We start from the raw sequence: 19404 nt of genomic DNA on the forward strand, positions 1-19404 counted from the left end.
AAATGTGTTGAAAAAGCCTACAGCTGATAAGCCCTTCCCATTCACACTGAAGTTATAAGGAGTATTTCAACCTGGCTGTCAGTCAGAATAGAGGCCATTTGCATATATCAGTCTTAGGCTTTGTTCACACAGCAGGTAAAAGTGACCCAAATCTTTTTCTTCATATGTGTCTGTGTGTCAGTGTGAACAGTGCGGCCGCAGGAGAACAAGTCCGCAGCGTCAAAGAACTGTTAAAAGCCTGAAAGCAGAGTTTAAAGAATCCGAGGACACGAACCAAAGAAGTGACCGCAGCCTTTTTACGGCTTGAACACATTCTGGGTCACATTCTGAGCCCAGCTGTCAGTCAGTGAAGCTTCATGATGGCTCCTGTGATGCTGGTGAAGATGAAGCTGATCCTCCGGGAGCGACTGGCGTTCGTTGGCAGTCATGATTGTTTATCTCTGGATGAGCCGCGTGAAGCACTGTTCTTTTGTGTTTGTGGGTCAGTTTAGGAGCTGATCTGTTCAGACTGATGTCGCATACAGACCATGTTTAAAAGATAATCTGAACAGCCAAACAAAGAAAATCAGATTTGGGCCACTTTTACCTGCTGTGTGAACGTAGCTTTAAAGGCACAGTAGAAAAAAGCAGCCTGTTTAATTCTATGGTATAAAAAGAAATGGAAAAAATGATCAGGTAAAAATGCATTATAACTAAAAACTGTTTTTGATGCATCAACTTACATACATTTTAGATAAATTAACATTTTAAAATACAATAAAAAAATCTTATAAAGTACAAAACCAAATCAAGAAAGATGCAGGTTAAGGGCCCTTTAAAATAACCGAGTGCGTGTGGTCAGTAGCAGGTCCAGAAGAAGCAGCGGTGTCCTTTTTGTTCTGCGTGACTTTGGCAGCACACGGTCGTTGAGCATTACGAGTGAGGGTCCTCGGCCAGCGCGTGACGTCAGTGAGTTCGTATGTAGTGACGAACGTTAGGCCCGTTTGACCCGAGCAAGAAATGATTTTCAGCGAAGAATCTGTGTTGAAGTAATTTAGACCAAAACTAGACTGGACCTGATCTGCTTCTGGAAAATTACACTGTAAACATAGAAACTGGAGTTACTCTGTGTTTCCGTGAGTCAATAAACAGCCGATATTCTGATCTCATTCAGAGCCAAACTGAGCTGCTCGTTTGGCTGAATAGTGCAGATATAAATAGATGTAAGGTTTGCCTGGCGAGAGTGGGCGAGCGTTGTGGGTGTGCGCCAGAGTCTCAGTGGCGGTCCACACAAGTCTATCGATGCTGCAGAACAGAACTCCAGACCCACCATGGACGCAATGCGTCATCACACACACCTGAGCCTTCCTGAGCCCTCCACACACACACACACACACACACACACACACACACACACACACACACACACACACAATTGGAAATATTTCAGATTTAATTTCTTTTAGAACACACAGCAATGCTGCAAGTCATCACTGTCAAAACAAACTATTTTATTAAAGGAACCATTGTATTTCATTTATTTACAATATTGTGTAAATAGTTTAAACTCCATATTTCCTACATTTTTCCACTTAGGACTTTCGTTTAGATTTGTTTGCCAAAAACGGTCATAATTGACTTTTACATGACCATTTCCAACCTCTCTTTATCCCTTAGAATTAAACAGCTTGTTTTTGTTACTGACTTTTTAAGACTGGTATATGTAAATGAGCTCTGTTCTCATTGGCTGCCCTGGATTGTGCCTCATTCAAAAAGCAGTTTAGACAAAAACAGTCATAACGTCAGTCTGAATGGATGGGGCTAAACTGCTCTAGGCTGAATAGGTGTATATGTGACATCACAAAAACAATGAATTCAAAATAGATTTTGCAGCTTAATATTTATATATGGGCTGTATAGACTGAAGAATGAACAGTATATTTTGAAACTTTTACCTCGTCAAACTCCTTTAGTTCAGAAACGTGAGGAAAGCTTGGTTTTCCATGATGTGGGCCCTTTTACAGCTGTTTATCTGGACTGTAACTAAAAAAAAAAAGTAAAAAATCAATAATCAGTAATGTTTTATTCAGTTTTGTTATGCGTTTTTGCACAGTAAAAATATAATTGGGCTTACTGTGTTAAAAATAGTTCTTATTTAAAGTCAAGGCACGTTCCAGAATAATAAGCCACTGCTAACCCATTAAAATAGCTTTGTGTAATAGTTAATAACTAATTAAATAATATATAAAATATAATAATATATGTGATTAATCACTGTTACTTTAATTGAAACTCTAGTTAAAAGAAATGTATAATTTCATTTCATACAAGGTTTGTTAATCGAATATGTGTAATGTAATAGTATATATTCAGTGTTATACAGTCAGAATGGACATAAGTGCACACACTGTTTAACTGCCCCGACTCAGTCCGTCTCTCAGTTCGCAGGTTTGTTTGCCGGCTCTTTGCTGTGGTGTTGATGTGATGGATGGGGGTTTTTGTGAGTAACTCGTTTGAAATGTTGGCCGTAGTGCCCCGTCGTCATTAAACTGTCAGACTGTAGCGTCTGATGGAGATGCAGTCTGTCTGCAGGTCCCTCCTGAAGTTTCTATCCAGTATAAATCTCTGCTTTATGATGTTAGTGAACTGTTTTTTTTATTTATTTATTTTTTTACAGTGAAGTTATTCAGAGCTTATCTACAGTGCTCTCCACAAATATTGGCACTCCTGGTAAATATGAGCAAAACAGGCTGTGAAAAAACATTCATTGCTGATCCTTTTCATATTTCATTCAGAATATTAACAAAAATCTAACCTTTATTTAAAGTACAATGATTGATTACTAAATTATCAGAAAATATTTTATCTAATATTTAGTGGTATGCAAAAGTTTGTCCAGCTTTGCTCAGTTTACATTTTGTTGATTGTGAAAATCTTAGCGATCACAGTTGCTGTTCATTTGAATTTAAAATATAAATAAAATATAAATGATAAAAATATAAAATATAAATTCTACTAGTTTTCAGCAACATCTTGTATAATAGTGACACATTTTATATACAGATAATTCACACAGTAAAGATTATCTGGCTATACTTGTGAATTGCTTACTCATCAGTGCCATAATTACATTTATTCACATTGATTTATTTCATTTTGCAGCACATTTATATTGATTGTTTGTTGATTTGGGGGCATTTTTGCCCCCTTGTTTTCTAATGCAGCTAACAGGCATGAGAATTCTTTTAATTAAATACTTTACTTTCTCTCACTGAGAGACCAGAGCCCCACTTTACCACTCGTCATTGTAATCACCTGTTTTGATGAACACATTGTGGAGCTGAAGTGACTTCAGCAGTTGACCATATGTTCAGAGCCCCTGTGCAACAAGAATTTGAGACATTTTATGTTTAAAAACATTATTTTTCCCCGAGGGGGCAATTAATTTTAGAGCAGACAGTGATGCACGTTCACACGATTACAATAGCTGCACATCATGGGTAATAAAATGCGAAGATGAGGAGAAAGATCCTAGCAGGTAAACGTCTTGTATTAATGCGACAAATAATCAAATTTGCAATGAAAAGTGTGGAATTATAAGCCATATAAGGATTAATGCAGACATTTTTATCTTTTAGTGAGAGTATAGATGAAAAAATCACAAACTTGATCATTTTGACTCATAGTTGAGCATTTAAAGGTCCTCACCCTGCATGGAGCTAATCTGCTGAGGGCTGATGCACGTAAACGTGACAGTAAATGGTAAACACAAGTTGTTTTACAGAAATGAGAGGTTTTGCCTGCTTTAACTATGTTTACATACTACATAAAACCAGTACATCTGCATCTATACATCTATTTTAGCGCATCCATTCACACTGAAGTTACACAGAGTGTTTCAGCCAAATTGCTTTTGGAATGAGGCACAATACAGGACAGCCAATCAGAACAGAGGACATTTGCGTGGATCAGTCATAAAGGCAATGTAACAAAGAGTCTGTTCAATTCTAAGGGATAAAAGGAGGTTGACTAAATTGAGTTATGACTTTTTGGTACATAAAAGCACGAACGCTGACACGGAATATTTATTTCATAGAGTTTACAGATGTGCAGTTACAGGAAAACCAGTCCATTTTATGCAAGACGCTAAAATTGATATATAATTAGTATAAAAAGTAAAATTACTATTTGTACTATGCTCATAGTATGATGTACTCTGAACTCCAGTGCTTTGTTTTTGGGCTGCTTTCTTTTTAATTACTTTTATAGTGTCTTGAATACACTTTAGGTTGTTTTAAACTGCACAAAATACTGTTTTCCTCAACCTCCACTTCATATGTTGTGGATGATGTCTTTTTATTGTCATAGGTGGGAGCACAGTGGGGTCAAGTAGCCTTAAAATGGCCTTAACAAAGGATCAGAATATGATCAGTCTTGCTATAGACAGACAAATGCACTATGGGCCAGTTTTCCAGAGGCAGATTAAACCTAAGCCTTGACTAAATTAGATTTTTAATGGAACTGCAGGTAATCTATATACGACCCTGTATGTCTTAGTGTGAAACATTTGTAAGGATTTGATTGCATTCAGCCATAAGAGCATTAGTGAGGTCAGGTACTGATGTTGGACGGTCAGTTCTGGATCACTCCAGCTCATCCCAAAGGTATTGGATGGAGCTCCATCACTCCAGAGAACACAGTTCCACTGCTCCACAGCCCAAATGCTGGGGGGCTTTTAGACCCCTCTAGCCTATGCTTGGAATTGGACATGGTGACCTTAGGCTCATGTGCAGCTGCTCTAGAACGTCCCATTCTATTGTTCATTGCTCTTCAATGGAGATTATACACAGGTGCACAGTTGAACACCTGTGTCAGCAATGGCTGCACCTTAAAGTAGCTGAGCTCACTCATTAGAAGGCCTATCTGGACACTGTTGGACTGAACAAACTGAGACTTTCCTAGCAACAATATGCACAAACAGAACACCTGGCTGGCTTAAGTGTAATAGCAGCACAAGAGCTGGAGCTAAACTCAGCAGGAAGGCAAGGATCTGTCACCTTTACCAGCAAGCGCCCTGCCTCTTTTCCCTTATCTGTGCTCCGACCAAGGAAACACAAGCTTGTGCTTTGCTCGTTGAGTACAGACACACTTCCCGTGATGGATATGTCAACCTCTGCATTATTGACTGTTGTTGTTTGTGAAAGGTCTTTTGCTACAGGGAGGGAAGAGGCAAAAAGCAGCAGGACTTGGACAACTCTTATTAATAATGCAGGAGAATTGTTGTAGACTCCCAGTGCTGCGAATATGATGCATGTCGCAGTCCCAGCCAGGAACTGCAGATACGCACAGGCCTGCCTCTGAGTTCCCTGTCAGCATAATGTACGTTTTGGGAATGTAGGTGTTGTACTGTAGCACTGTGCAAAAGTCAGAGACTGGTATTTATTTAATTTCCAGGAAAAACAGCCATTAAGTTCAAGTTATTCATTATTCTGGAGATTCTTTGAAAAAATTAGATATGATAATCCACTTGCATAAGAAAGGAGAAAGACAAAGGGAGAAAAAAAAGAGTTTCCAGAACTGAAGCCACAGAGAAAAAGGTCTCCTAACAACAACCTAGAAGACCTGGTAGACCCCAAAACTGCCCCCATCAGATAAACAGCACTTAAAGCTTTCATCTCTGAGAGAGAGGAGAAAATCAAGCTGCTTCAGATCTGAAAACATCCACAGGTGTTTCTGTCCATCCTTCCACTGTGAGAAGACGACTCAGCGCTGTGGGTCTGAAAGGATGTGTGGCTGTTCAAGAAGAACCTCACTGAGAAAAGGAGACGGACACATCAAACAAAAGCTGAACAATGGACTGACCACCCCAGAGTCCAGACCTCAACACCACTGAATGTGTTTGATTACTTCAGAAAATCATCAACCAGCTTCTAAGACTGAACTTTGGAGGTGTGTCTGCAGATTCTTTGAGGAGCTGAAAGTGAGTCTCCTGGAAAGAATGGAAGCTGTAATAAAGGTGAAGAGTGGACACAGTAAATAAAAAACATTGATCTTGTATTTAGTATATGTACCTTTCTTGATGTTGAAACATGAATGAATGAATAACTTGTACTTAATAGCTCTTTTTAATAGAAATGAAGGAAATCAAGGGTGGTCTCTGAATTTTGCACAGCACTGTCATTTATATTCGTGGTCCTAATTATGACCAGTGGGGAACTGTAGAGTTCCATCATTTAATCATTTAGAGCCCAATACACAAAAAAAATGTAAATCAAAATAGTAAATTATTTAGAAGAAAAAGTATGTTCTACCATGACCAGGTCAAGCTTAGCAATAATAGTCCTGGTCCGGAGCAGAAGAGTGAGGGGTACAGACACTGTGTCCAGTAGAAAGTGTAGAACTGCTGCCTGCAGCTTTTCGAACTGGAGCTGAAGTGATGAAGGTGATGAAATAGGCTGGTATTAATCTAATGAAGATTCATTTTACAATTCATCTCCACTAAAGTCACGTCCCTCACTGAACAGCGTGAAAGAGGAATATGGATGGCCGTCTAACCTGCACGTGTTTTACGAGCTGTCGCAGCAGGAGGTTAGCTACACTTTAGCCTGTCAGGACAGATTTGTAGCCCCTCTCTCTCGCTCTCTCTCACTCTCTCTCTGTCTTTGTCCTTTTGCGGCTTCTTGTAATGTCTCTCATTAGTGAGTACTCACTTCAGATGATCTGTAAATGAGCAAATAAAGGAGCCTCTGTTTGTCATTTTTGATTTTGAGCAGCTCGTTTATGCCAAGGGTTCACTTCTAGGAATTTCAGAGAAAAAGAGATAAGGTGCAATATTTATCCAGCATTCTTGCACTAATTTTCCCGCTGGATAAGGGCTGATTGGGGAGGAAAAAATCTTTTTTTTCTTTTGCATGGCGCTTTCCTGAAGGCTGATTGGAATTATTACTCACGTTTTCTGGGTCTAGTCTGACGCATTGGATACCAGCCCCTGTCCTACAGTATCACAGTCCTGCATGTTTTGGCGTTTTCATCTATTTAACATACGTCATACACTTAATCGGCTTATCTGCTGCGAATTGTTCAGTATCTACTGTGAATTATACAGTAACATGTATTAAACTATTTCTATAGTTATTTTTAGCTGAATAGATTTAGTGCACTAAACATTTTAAAGCGATAGTTCAAGTTTGTTACTGCATTAAGGGGTAGTTAGGCATATAAATCAAATTTATAGGTTTCCTTCCTTACCTAGATAGCAGTCGATCAGTCAGCTGTTTTGTTTGCTAGTAATATCATTTTGCTCGCTTGTTTTGCATGTGTTGTTGATTGTACCCCGAAGATTGGAAGAGCACAGACTAGAGCAGACGTTGGCAACATGCGGCTCTTCTACTGTCATGTTGCGGCTCCACAGCAGAATTAGATTTGTAAAAATAATCCTCCTTTACAGTAAAATAAAGCTCTGCTGATCGTTCAACACAGTTTAACAATAAATGGTCTTAAACACTGGAGTTAATGTAGAACTGCTAATTCACCCTTTAACGCTGAAGATTGGCACACAGACTGCTGGTCACCATAGCAACTCGGACAACAGTCTCGCCTAGCTAGTAGCTAACGAAATGGCAAAGAGAAAGATTTAAGACGGACGTAGATAATTTGGAGATGAATGGGCTTATTTGTGTTTATAATCACTCCAGCTGGTTTCCTGATACGTTTAATCTGCAACGAGAAACTGACAAAAACTAAAAAGTCGTGAGGCTGAGGTCTGTTTCTCGTTCGGGAAAATGTGAACAAGAATCCGGCAAATAAGAATCTGACTTCAGCCTTGTGAAAAAACGTCAAACATTGAGAGACATTTTGCAAGAAACTATTCCACTTTTGTGGTTTCCTGCCAGAGATGCGAGAAAAGCAGCTACAGCTGAGCTAAAGCTTAAAGCAGAGCAAAGTAAATCTGTGTTTTTGTTTATATTTTTAGCCTATACTAGTACATCAGCACATACTGAAACATATTTACAGCCAACGTGTTGAAATGGACATAAAATGTTGTGCCTCCCAAGGTGGTTAGATTTTTGCTGAAAGGACAAAATGGCTCTTCTTAACATTTGGTTTGCCGACCCCTGACCTAGAGGAATTTGGCGATAGATTTTAGAGGATGCATGTCCTTGTTAGCAGTGGATTCCACTGCATTCCAGCACAAAAACAAAAATCTGCCCCGTTCTGAATGGTGCAAGGAAAAACTTTACGCAGTCTACCAACATCCGCCCTAAACCCGCCCCCTCCCCCCCACCAAATTCAGCAGAGAAAACACAAAAGTGCACATATCTGCCAGCCAAAATGACCATATATGTTCTATAACAGGTCATAGTAAATTCATATAGGATCCTGTAGCTAATAGCATAACGTCATTGTCGAGACAAAACCTTGTATACCCAAACAGGTATCTTTACAGGAGAAGGAAAAGACCTTATTAACTTTGAATGGACGTTAATGGAACAAAGTAATTTTTTTAAATTTTGTAGTGTTTCTATTGGTCTGATCATCATTAGATTTTAAAACACTGCAAAGGGTAACTGGAGTTTTTAAATCGTGTCAAAAAATGTAAAACAAAAAAAATGAAGATACATGGTTTTGTCTCGACAGTGACGATAAACAGAGGAAGGAGATAAGCTGACAGCCCTTTTAAGTCCCTGTTATTCAGAGCTATATGTGTGAGCGCTGTGTGGAGAGCGGTGAAGGATGTTTGCAAGGTCTCTTTATTAGAGGCTCTCCAGGAGGAAGGTCAGAGTGTTTGCTTTTTGACCTTACCATTAGGAGTGGATAAGAGGATTTAAGATAGCAGGTAAGTGAAAGCGATAGCAGCACTGATCTTGGAGATGTTCGTTTTTTGTGTTCAAGGAATTAACGTGTGCAATAAAACTCAGCAGCTGTTTCATTAATTCAGTATGATGCAGTTAAACTCCATTAGCTGAGAATCAGTGCTGTTACTGCGTTAAAGGAACCGTTTGGCAAAACATCAGTTTTACAGGGTTTTTTTTAATCTTGCTCCAAATGTAGTCCGTCAGCCAAGACATGTTTGGGGTTTAAAGTTTGCTGCTTTATTTTTGCCCTGGAGCTACAAGGCTAATGTAGCTTCAGGGCAAAACAGAAAGCAATGGAAGATTATACCACAATAATTAGCATGGTGCTAACTGCATGTCTAGGCTATCACACACTTGCCTTAAACCATGAAGAGCTGTTAAAATTGCTAATAGACTTGCTTATGTGGTTTATGACATGGTATGACACTTATCTACCCAGTATGGTCAAAAGTTTGTGGACACCCCTCCAATTTTTTTCAATTTGTGTTTCAGCCACACAAGTGTATAAAATCAAGACACACTAGCAGTAGAATAGATCATACTGAAGAACTCAGACACTGTCATAGGGCACCATCTTTGCCACAATTGAAGTCATTAAAGTTCTGCCCTGGTCAACTGTAAATCCATTAACATGAAATGGAAGCGTCTAGGAGCAACAACTCGGAACGAAGCTCTAGATCAAGCAAGTTTGCGAAGAGCGGCCGCCAAGTACTGAAGCGTGTAGTGTGTGAAAATTGTCCAGATCTATGTACCAAACTGCGTCTACTGTACAAAAACTGTGCGTTAGAAGCTTCATTGGAAATGGGTTTACATGGCCGAGCAGCAAACAAGCCTAATGTCACTATGTGCAGTGCCAAGCGTCGGCTGGAGAGGTGTAAAGCCTGTCGCCTCTGGACTCAGGAGCAGTGGAAACGTGTTCCCTGGAGTGATGAGTCATTTCACAATCTGGCAGTCTGGTGGATGAACCTGGGATTGGCAGATAGCAGGAAAACGCTACTTACTGGACAGCACGGTGCCAACAGTAAAGTTTGGTGGAGGAGGGATAATGTGCTGGGGCTATTTGTCGGGGTTTGGGCCCCTTAATTCCAGTGAAGGGTGATGTTAATTCTACAGCACACACACATTTTAGACAATAATATGCTTCCAACTTTGTGGCAGCAGTTCGAGGAAGGCAATATAGTGTATAAGCATGGTGTGTAGCAAAGCTAAAACAGTAACAATATTGAAGCCTGAGCTGTGTCCATGTTTACAGATACCAGTATGACTGTATCAGAAGCCACATAAGCACATTTTTTTGAGATTTATTATTTAAAATTCAACACTGAGACAAGTTTGCAATGATTTTAGATTGAGTTATGCTTTGGTGAAGATACACGTAAATGTATCTGTTCAGAAAGCGTTCATGGGTAGGTGTGGCTCGCAGAGCCTCGCAAGAGCATCATACGCAAAAAAATACATGCTTAATTTTTCATACAGCTATTCCTTTAATTCTTTCATGTCACTTTGGTCTCCTGTCCTGTGGAATCTCATGGTTGCTGTTTAGTTCTTCGGTCCATGTTGTGGATAATCTAGTGTTCATTAGCTGGTTGTTGATTCTCTAGGTGTGATGTGGATTTGGTTTGGGGCTCATGATCGTTCCTGAAGTGGCTTTTTCCTGAGGCCTGTGGAGGGAGAGGAAATTAAATGGTCTCCCTGGCAGATCCTCAGAGAGAGAGAATATAAAGAGATGAATGTTCTTTTCTACTGATGCCGTAATAGAAGCTAATGAGATTGTGTTCATTTTCTTTTTTCTCTGTGGAACAGATGGTGAGCCATCTCTAGAAACATCGTGTGCACTCGGAATTACAGATCATACCTCTCGCTCATGCACTCTCTCTCAATCTCTCTGTTCTCTTTCTTGTTCTCTTTCAGTCTTTCAGAGTACCCTTTGCTGTCAGTTGTACACTAAGATGACCACAACTGTCGGGATTTGTTCATCAGATGCAGTCTGGTTGGCTGTCCACACGTCTGTGTGCAGAAAGTTTTATGTGTCTGAGGGGAAACAAACTTTCGCAAGCAGTTGTCAACTCTGCGTTCTGACTAGTATTCTGGATAAAGATAGCTCAAAAGAAAAATATGTATGAAGTTCGGCATCTTTAAAAGTTATTCAGGGCCTTTTAGGAATTCAGTAGCTAGTTGTTTGCCCCTATACTGTCTGTGTTTACATGCAAAGATTTTTGCCAATTTTGAACACATTCCGATTACAGATTAAGACTGAGGTGTTTATATTCTCACTCTACTCAACAGTCTGATGGAAATCTCAGTTTACATGCTCACTACAAGTAATCCAATCCAAAATAACATGCATACGTGGAGAACCACTTAGTGTAGACGTTACCATGACAACGAGCATCACATGAGTCCAGTCAGAGTGAAACGAGCATCACGTGAGCAGCGCTTGTGTTTTTAATTCCTTTAAAATGATGTCAGACTCAGGAAAACGTCCTTCACATGTCCTTATTAAAGAAGGCCGAGAGGAAGACGTCGTGTTCTGAGACACGTAAGCTGGACGTCCGTCCCACCGCCGTCTTTTAAAGACCAGAGCATAAACTTCGTCTCCTCTGCAGACCAGTTTCTGCTCCGCCATGTTGAACGGTATAAACTTTCACTATGACGCGCCGAACATGATCAGAATAGACTTAAACTTTCCGATAGGGAATGTAATCAGATACAGGCGTTTACATGGATATTATTCTTCTATTTAACAGATTATTTACAGGATTACCCACCTCGTTCAGTCAGATAGACATTGTATTCCGAATGGCCTCAATCGGACTAGTCTATTCTGATTGAGGTGTTTACATGGACGTATTCTGTTTCAATTGAGCTCTGATTATTAACAGATTGATAGGCTGTGTGTAAACGTGGCTGATGTCACACAAATAAGCTGTGCGATTGGTTAATTTGCGTGTCAGTCAGATCAGTCAGCCCTTTCTTGTCAAAGTAAGTTATTCTTGACAACCAAACTTTCTGTTGATAAGCAGATGTCTGTCTTACGATACTACCTTCTATCTGTAGCACAGTTTACGCGACTGAACAGTGAAGATTAGGTGGAACTAATTCAGTTTCTGTAAGAGACATTAGACGAGAGATTTATGATCTCTGTTTATGCTAGAGGGGATATAACAACCAAGAACATCTCCACTACAGGTTTGATACCACTTTAAAACAAATCTTGCTTGCTACTCAGAATACAGCAAAACAACAGAAGCAGATCACTGCAAGCATGTTAACACCATCTGCAGCCTCAGCTTTTGAAACTGAAAAATTTGAAAAAATTAGGGAATTTATTGCCTTACATTCCCAGCCGTTCTTTGTTGTCGAGGATGTGGGGTTTGTTTTTTTTTTGTTTGTTTTTTTTTTTTATTTGGTCAACTTTTCTTGGTTTAATCTTTTTTTGGCCAGGATATTTTCCATTTCTGTTACAGTTTTGTATAATGATTTTAATTTCGGTGCATTACTGTTTTTTTTTTGTTTTGTTTTGTTTTTTACCAACATATTCATGTTTATTAGATCATCTGAATGACCTGACTAATCGACACACACTGCAGAATGAACTGCAAATAAGCCAACTTTTATTTTTTGTTTGTTAAATTTTATAGAATGTTATCAATTCTAGCAGGTTTGTGCACCAAGATACACTGATGCCTTTTGGAATCCTAATACAAAATGTTTAGTATTTTGTTAGAGGCTCATGTTTGCGTCACTGTCTTCCACTATCAGTGTTGCAAAGGCCAGTATTGCGAGGACTGCTAATATTCCGCTGCTCTGTTAAACCGTGTTCTCAAATTGCCTGGACTGGTCAGGGTAAGACCCAAGTGGCTTTGGGAGGCTCCGCTGTCCCACAGATTCAGGAGAGGAAGCTCTAAACCATCCGTGAGCATGTAATTCCCCGTTTCCTGGACCACTGGTGCTCCAGCTGTAGCCGGAGCAGAGTGAGATCTCTTAAGGGAGACCCAAAACCCTTCAGCTTAAAGACAATCCCTGTTGTTTTTTCGCCCCGGGTGGTTTCTTCCCCCTCACTATGCCGTTCTTTACCTCTCCACATGGATGTTGATGGATGGAGGCATTTGGGCAGCTAATGAGTAAATCAGTGACCTGTACATGGGCCGGCATTTATTCTCATACAGGCTCCGACGTGCTGTCTGCCTGCATTCAGGGCAGATTTAATTAGCCGTGCTGTCTCTGAGCGCAAATGGGCGAAATGGGCATTAGCCAACTACAAAAACTGTGGCCTGACGTCTTTGGCTAATGTAGATTGTGAGCAGTGGGAGTCGGGCTGAAATGAATAATTTCAATGATCAGTCGATCTCTTGACTATTCAGTTAAGCGACTAATTAAATCGTTAAGTCCGCTTCGGTTCCTCTCCCTTTTTTGCTGCCATCTTTTCAAGTTCCGTTGGTGTGGCAAGCGTTTTATTTATTTATTTATTTTTTTATTTTATTTTTTTCCCAGCAAAACAGAAGCCGTATCGCCCCCTGTGCTTCCTGACGTGTACTACAGTCTGTCAGAATGACCGTGTGACCAGTGTAGAGCAGTTTTGGTTAAAACTAAACAGCGCTTTGACAGTTGTCTGTGAACAAAGTGAACAATGACTGATTAGTATCACAAACCAGACTTCATAGTCAGCTGTTTTTACACGAAGGGGCCATTTTACTGACATGCAATCATGACACACCCGTAGAAAAGGTGGTATACAGTGGCTTGTGGCCACCAGGAAACACGTTGGTAAGACCAAAGAAAGTGTTGGACAACTCTTGAATAATTTGGAAACTCATTGTTGTTATAGGCCCAGTGATGGACGGGTGACCTGTCCAGGGTGCATTCCGCCCGGGGATAGGCTCCAGCAACCCTGCAACTCAGGAGGATGAGTTGCTTAGATGATGAGTGGTTGTTGTCATGGTGTGCAGAGCTGGCAACTACTTTGTAAATGTAATTAGCTCAGTTCTAGCATGATAAGCATTTGGTTTCCCGTTCTTCTGATAAAAACAGGTGCAAGGAGGTGCGTACACATGAGCGTGTGGATGGCCTACTAGCCCGGCAGGCAAGATTCACATAATTCTGTCCATTTTGACATTGGACAATCCATGATCCTCTGTGGATATAGCGTTTGAGACTGATCCTCTATTTCAGTACTAGATTTGTTGTATTCTGTATTTGCATCATTTACAATTTATCATGACTTACTCCTCGTACATGCTGGTGTGCTTTGTTAATAGTGTTTCTGATATCAGCTCTGAGCTAAGGAGATGGAAAGGAATGTGAGGAAGTGAGAGAAAGATAAGAGGAAGAAAGATAGAGAAGAGAAGGGTGGGGGGAAAGGACTGATTCGAGAACGGACAGAGGGGGAGTAGGTGGAGTGATGGAGATGGTGAAAGTGTGACTGCTAAAGGCCTGCAAGCTGAATCAGACTCGTCTGTGTGATCGGTACACCTTGCTGTCACGCTTAATGTGTCCTGCTGCTGTCTGTTGGCTTCTCTAGAGAGACGTGCTCTCTGCTGCTCTATATTGGCCTCCAGGCCACAGAAAACGACAGCGGACAGTAGATCTTTGCCAATATTACTATTATGATAATCACTGAATCACAATTTTTAAAATGATTTTGCATCAATTCTTTGAACTAGTAATGCACCTATTAGGCTTGCAAGATTGCGTGCAATATGCTGTCCTCCAGTCGTGCCCCCTAGAGATTGCCAGTTGGTGGTATCTTTGTGGGGCTGGGGGAGGGGGGTCCTTGGAGCCGTAGAGAGACTGCGGGATGCTCCTTATGGTGACGCTGAGATCTGCGGCATCTTCTTCTAGTACCCTCTTTTAGGTGTTACCACAATCGTTTTGCTTACACTGGAGAAAGTAAACTTGCTTCGTGACCAGATGTTTGTTCTTGATATGGTTTGGTAGTTCTTGCTGTAGGTTTGCTTGTTCTATAAATTGAATGTTTACAGCCATTTAAATTTAAATAATAAAACGGCTGAAGATTAACCATGTGTAGTGGCCCGAAGGCTACTGTAGCTGTGCGTTAAGCATTCAGTAAACTCTGTTATTCGCAATACTGTCATTATTTGGCTCAAGCCAAGCACCTATCTGATGCACCGGTTCATTATCAACACCAATGCTGGCCTTATTAACTGCCAGACAGGTACCAATCCAAGTTCAATACTTTTTCTTAGTTATGATCATTATAAAATTGTTAATTTGGAACATCATTCAGTGGCCCACTTTGTCAGATGCATTGTTTGTTGTTATTGCTGGACCACCAAGCAGAACAGTCTGAGAGTCACAGTCTCTTACTGAGTTACTGACTGACTGACTGACTGATACCCATGTTGAAATATAAATGCACAAGTGTGAAAGAAACAGTTGGTTGAGCTATACTTCTGATTAAATGAAGCAAGTCCCCCTACTGAAGGCTGAACAAATAAAATATGAAAAACAAAAATACCTTTACTGAAATGTGATGAGTCTTAAAAAAACAACGAAAGTTCTTCTTAACAGTAGGTTTGATAACTCTGAGTACTGTACATTTGTGTGAGCTCGGTTTTTCTCTGACTTGCTGTTTAGTAATTTTTAGCTCTTTCAGGTGAGAATAAATTCAACAAGCACTACATGACCATGACATGAAGAATGTAAACTGTAGTAGTGATTTGATGTCAGTCGCTGTTTTTAGAATGATCATTTTGGAAAGAGTTCAAATTAACACTGGTGGGAAGTTATAGTGCTAGCTTTATTAACGTAAATGCTAGCAGCTAGAGACCTTTTTACCATAACATTGTTGATGCCTAATCGACTGTGTCAACTAATCTCGGCAGTCCGAGCAGCGGTTCCTAATCCAGGTCCTGGAGAACTACCACCCTGCAGAGATTAGCCCCAACACTAACCTAACACAGCTGATCCAGGTAGTGAAGCGCCAAGAGTACTGGAGCTGAACTTTCCAGGATGGTAGATCTCTACGGCTACGTTCACATTACCAGGCTGAAGTGGCACAAATCTGATTTTTTGCCCTAGTGTGACTCAGATCTGATGTTTTCAGGGCTGTTCGGACACAAATCTGATCTTTTCAAATCCGACCTGAGCCACTTTCATATGTGGTCCTAGATCGGATATGTATCTGATTTGTGGCCATGCGACCTTAATGTGACGCTCAGATCGGAATTCATGTGCTTTTTTTCCCACTGCGCCATCATTCAGTGTTACCATGGCAGCAGCGCCGATCAGAAGTTAAAGCCTGTAAACGGTGGAAAAGCAGCTCATCTCACCTTTTTCTCCTTCGTCTCGCTCTAATAATGAAGCTGAGAGCTGATCAGAGTTAATGATCTTCTCAGCGAAGCTCGTTCTGCTCGTTAGTTTGTGCTGATGATGGTCGTGATTCATTCACGTGACGTTACTGAGTAGGATGTGCTCATGAGGGTCATTTCAGGACGCCGGTTCGTCACATTAATGACAGATTTGAATCACTTACCTAAACGAGTGTGAACCATCATGTCAGAGATCGGATTTGAGCAAAAAATCAGATTTGAGAAATGAGGCTTGTAATGTGAACGTAGCTTAGGACACGCCTGTCCCAGAGCTTCTACACACGGCTTGCTGTTTGCTACACATTCATCATAGCAGAGCGTTCAAGTGCTAATTATGGTGATCATATCGCGATATCATGATGCACTGTGATAGGGAATTGTGATCTATCGTGATAAGTGTGTTGTACCACAAGCCAGCCCTAATAACTGGAAGGAAAGATCCCACAGCTTCTCTGATCAAACACATGTTTACAGTAATTTGAGCAGAAGATCCACTTTTTAGCTGCACGTCTTTAAAGCTCACACTGTTTGCTTCTCAGTGGCGTTTTATAAAGTTACATTCATCTTCATCCACTGTTGTCCGCGTTCATCTTCTGGCCTCATACAGAGCAATCCTGAACCTTCTCTGATTTCATCAGTGCAGTAATTCAGCTGGATTGTGGACCACATGCGTCTGATCTGAAGATGGATGATGTGCTGGTTTTTCTCTCTGGTCCAAAGCTGTGGCTGCACTTCTGAAATCAATAAGCTGATGTTCTAGTGGAGATGTGAGGAGTCAGTCTGGGAGCTTAGAATCCTGCCAGGGTTCCTGCTGGGCTCCTGCTCAAAGGAATAGTTTGGGAAAACAAAGTCAAATACACACAGTTTTCCCCTTAGCTCAAATGTAGTTGATCAGCCAAGACATGTTTGGCGTTTGAAGCTTGCTTCTTTAGTTTTAAACTGGAGCTGTGAGCCTAATGTCCACATATTAGCACCACAAACCGCAGTTATTTCAAAAAGACTTGTTTATGTAGTGTCTTACACTGTATAATATACAGGGTGATTTAAAAAGATTCATCCAATTTCAAAATGATTAATTTCACTTGTAAATCATTACTGTACAATGCAGTGAACTGTAAATGGTTTAAATGAGCATAAAGTTTATGTAATTTTACAAGGTCTCAATATGAACCTCCTCCAGCTGTACGGACAACATCAACACTATAGTCAGATTCATCCCATGCTGGATTGAGCGTGTCGGGTGTCGCTGCACTCACGGCTCTTTCAGTGCGATTTTGGAGATCATCCAGTGTTGTGGAACCAACGACGAACACTCTGAGCTGTTGGAGCTTCACTGCCCACGAAAATCACACTGCACAGTTATGACGGATTCACTCTTATTGAAGTGGAGAACGCAGAACGCTTTCTGCTCAGGGGTCTCATCTCCTCGCAGACTGAAGGGAGCCATCTTCCAGCGACAGTCAGAAACTCTGACCCCCTCTTTCAATTGGATTGTGATTGGTTCCTAGTCGCCTCACGGTTGTAGAAATTTGGCGCTTTGAAATCGGATGAATCTTTTTGAATTTTTGAATCACCCTATATTTCTGTCTATAAAAATGGAAAAAGTTAGCTAAAAACAGTCGAAACGTCCATCTAAAAAGTTTGTCATGGATTTTGTCTGTACTTTTGTCAGTTATGTTATTTGATGTAATGTTATTTGGATGTAATTATGCAATTTGCATTGTTTGATGTGATGTAAGCTTCCATTACCTGTGAGCTTCATTAGTCTAGAGTGTAAAACTGTAGCAGCAAACTTCAGACACCAAACAAGACTGGGCTGGTTGGCTGTATTTGGGATAAGAAGTCCTGTTGCTCATTGTCCCTGTTTGAGGCCTCTGTAGGACCTGGACTGGTTCAGGCCTACCTGTCTCTAAGGGCTTTTTGATCATGTTAGGCGAAGGTTTGTGTTAATGAATTGATGGAACCAACTGTTTTCTGTCTTTCTCTACAGAAAGAGCTGTGCAACATGATCCTGGACTGCTGTGCCCAGCAGAGGACCTACGAGAAGTTCTTCGGCCTCCTGGCCGGGGTGAGTCTTGTCTCTGTCTCTCTTGTTTATACTCTACTGCAGTAGCGGGTTCAGGGCTGCTATTTTAATGGGCACAACCAGTTCGCAGATCGGTCGACACCAAACCTAAACACACAAAGCTCAGCTAGTCAGCCAGAGCACATACAGCTTGGAGCTTGTGATAGAAAAAAATCTAGTCTCATATCTCTTTCGTTGCACACAGGAGCATCAAATTTAGTCCCACATAACTGAAATCGATCTGAAGGAAACGGCAGAAAAAGTTATTTCCGTAATCTCTCAACGGAAGGAACCAGCGTCATTCGTTCTCAGACAGTTCATTGTGAAAACATTACAAAAAACGTAGATAATAGAAGAAAATCATGAGTAGGCAGGGGCTTTAAACACACTCACAGTCCTTAAATACACATAATGGTCCCCTCCACGTTTATCTCCAGTGTGCTGAGAGCATCACTGCTATTTCAGGACTCGGTACAATTTTTGTACTTGAGTGATGAGATTTACTGCCTAGATTCAGCACTAAAACTAGCTGAGTGTAGGAGGGAGTGACTCTCAGCCTGCCTCAAATACAGTTGTTACTTACACTGAGGTTTTGATTGGTTGACATAATAATTAGCAAGTGCTTTTTCATTTTTTTCACTGTCCTTTGTTTATCCATAAGATATTGAAAGTGTGCATTCTGAATCATTTTAATATTTGGATCTCCATAGTAGTTAATGAACAGATATTTGATGAACTATTGGAAAGTGCTTTGCATGACACCAACATATCATAATCAATTTCCCATTGCAATAAAACTTTCCTCCAGTCAGCAGCACAGTTTTTCCCTTGTTTCTCCATGTCTCTAATGTTTCTCATCTGTCTGCCCCTGCAGAGGTTTTGCCTGCTGAAGAAAGAGTACATGGAGAGTTTCGAGGCGATCTTCCAGGAGCAGTACGAAACCATTCACAGGCTGGAGACCAACAAACTGCGCAACGTTGCCCGAATGTTCGCTCACCTCTTATACACCGACTCCGTCCCGTGGAGCGTGAGTGCCCATAACGATTTCACTTTAAAACCCATTTACTGATTCAGCATTCAGTCCCGCCTAATAAACTAATGCATCCCTCCAGCCATAATCCTATTTGACTTAACAACTCCTCACATATGGCTGGAAACGGTATTGATTTCCTCA

General features: G+C 40.7%; 1 protein-coding gene across 3 annotated transcripts in view; it reads left to right on the plus strand.

Annotated features, from left to right (window-relative positions):
- cwc22 (CWC22 spliceosome associated protein homolog) overlaps positions 1-19404 on the plus strand; it is a 74126-nt gene that overhangs the window by 46486 nt on the left and 8236 nt on the right. For all 3 annotated transcript variants that reach the window (XM_036577336.1, XM_036577353.1, XM_036577344.1), the window contains exons 16-17: positions 18156-18233; positions 19105-19257. In XM_036577336.1, coding sequence (XP_036433229.1) covers positions 18156-18233; positions 19105-19257 — 231 coding nt within the window. The remainder of the gene's footprint in view (positions 1-18155; positions 18234-19104; positions 19258-19404) is intronic.

Source organism: Colossoma macropomum, unplaced genomic scaffold (genome assembly GCF_904425465.1).
Source record: "Colossoma macropomum unplaced genomic scaffold, Colossoma_macropomum, whole genome shotgun sequence".
Classification (NCBI taxonomy): domain Eukaryota; kingdom Metazoa; phylum Chordata; class Actinopteri; order Characiformes; family Serrasalmidae; genus Colossoma; species Colossoma macropomum.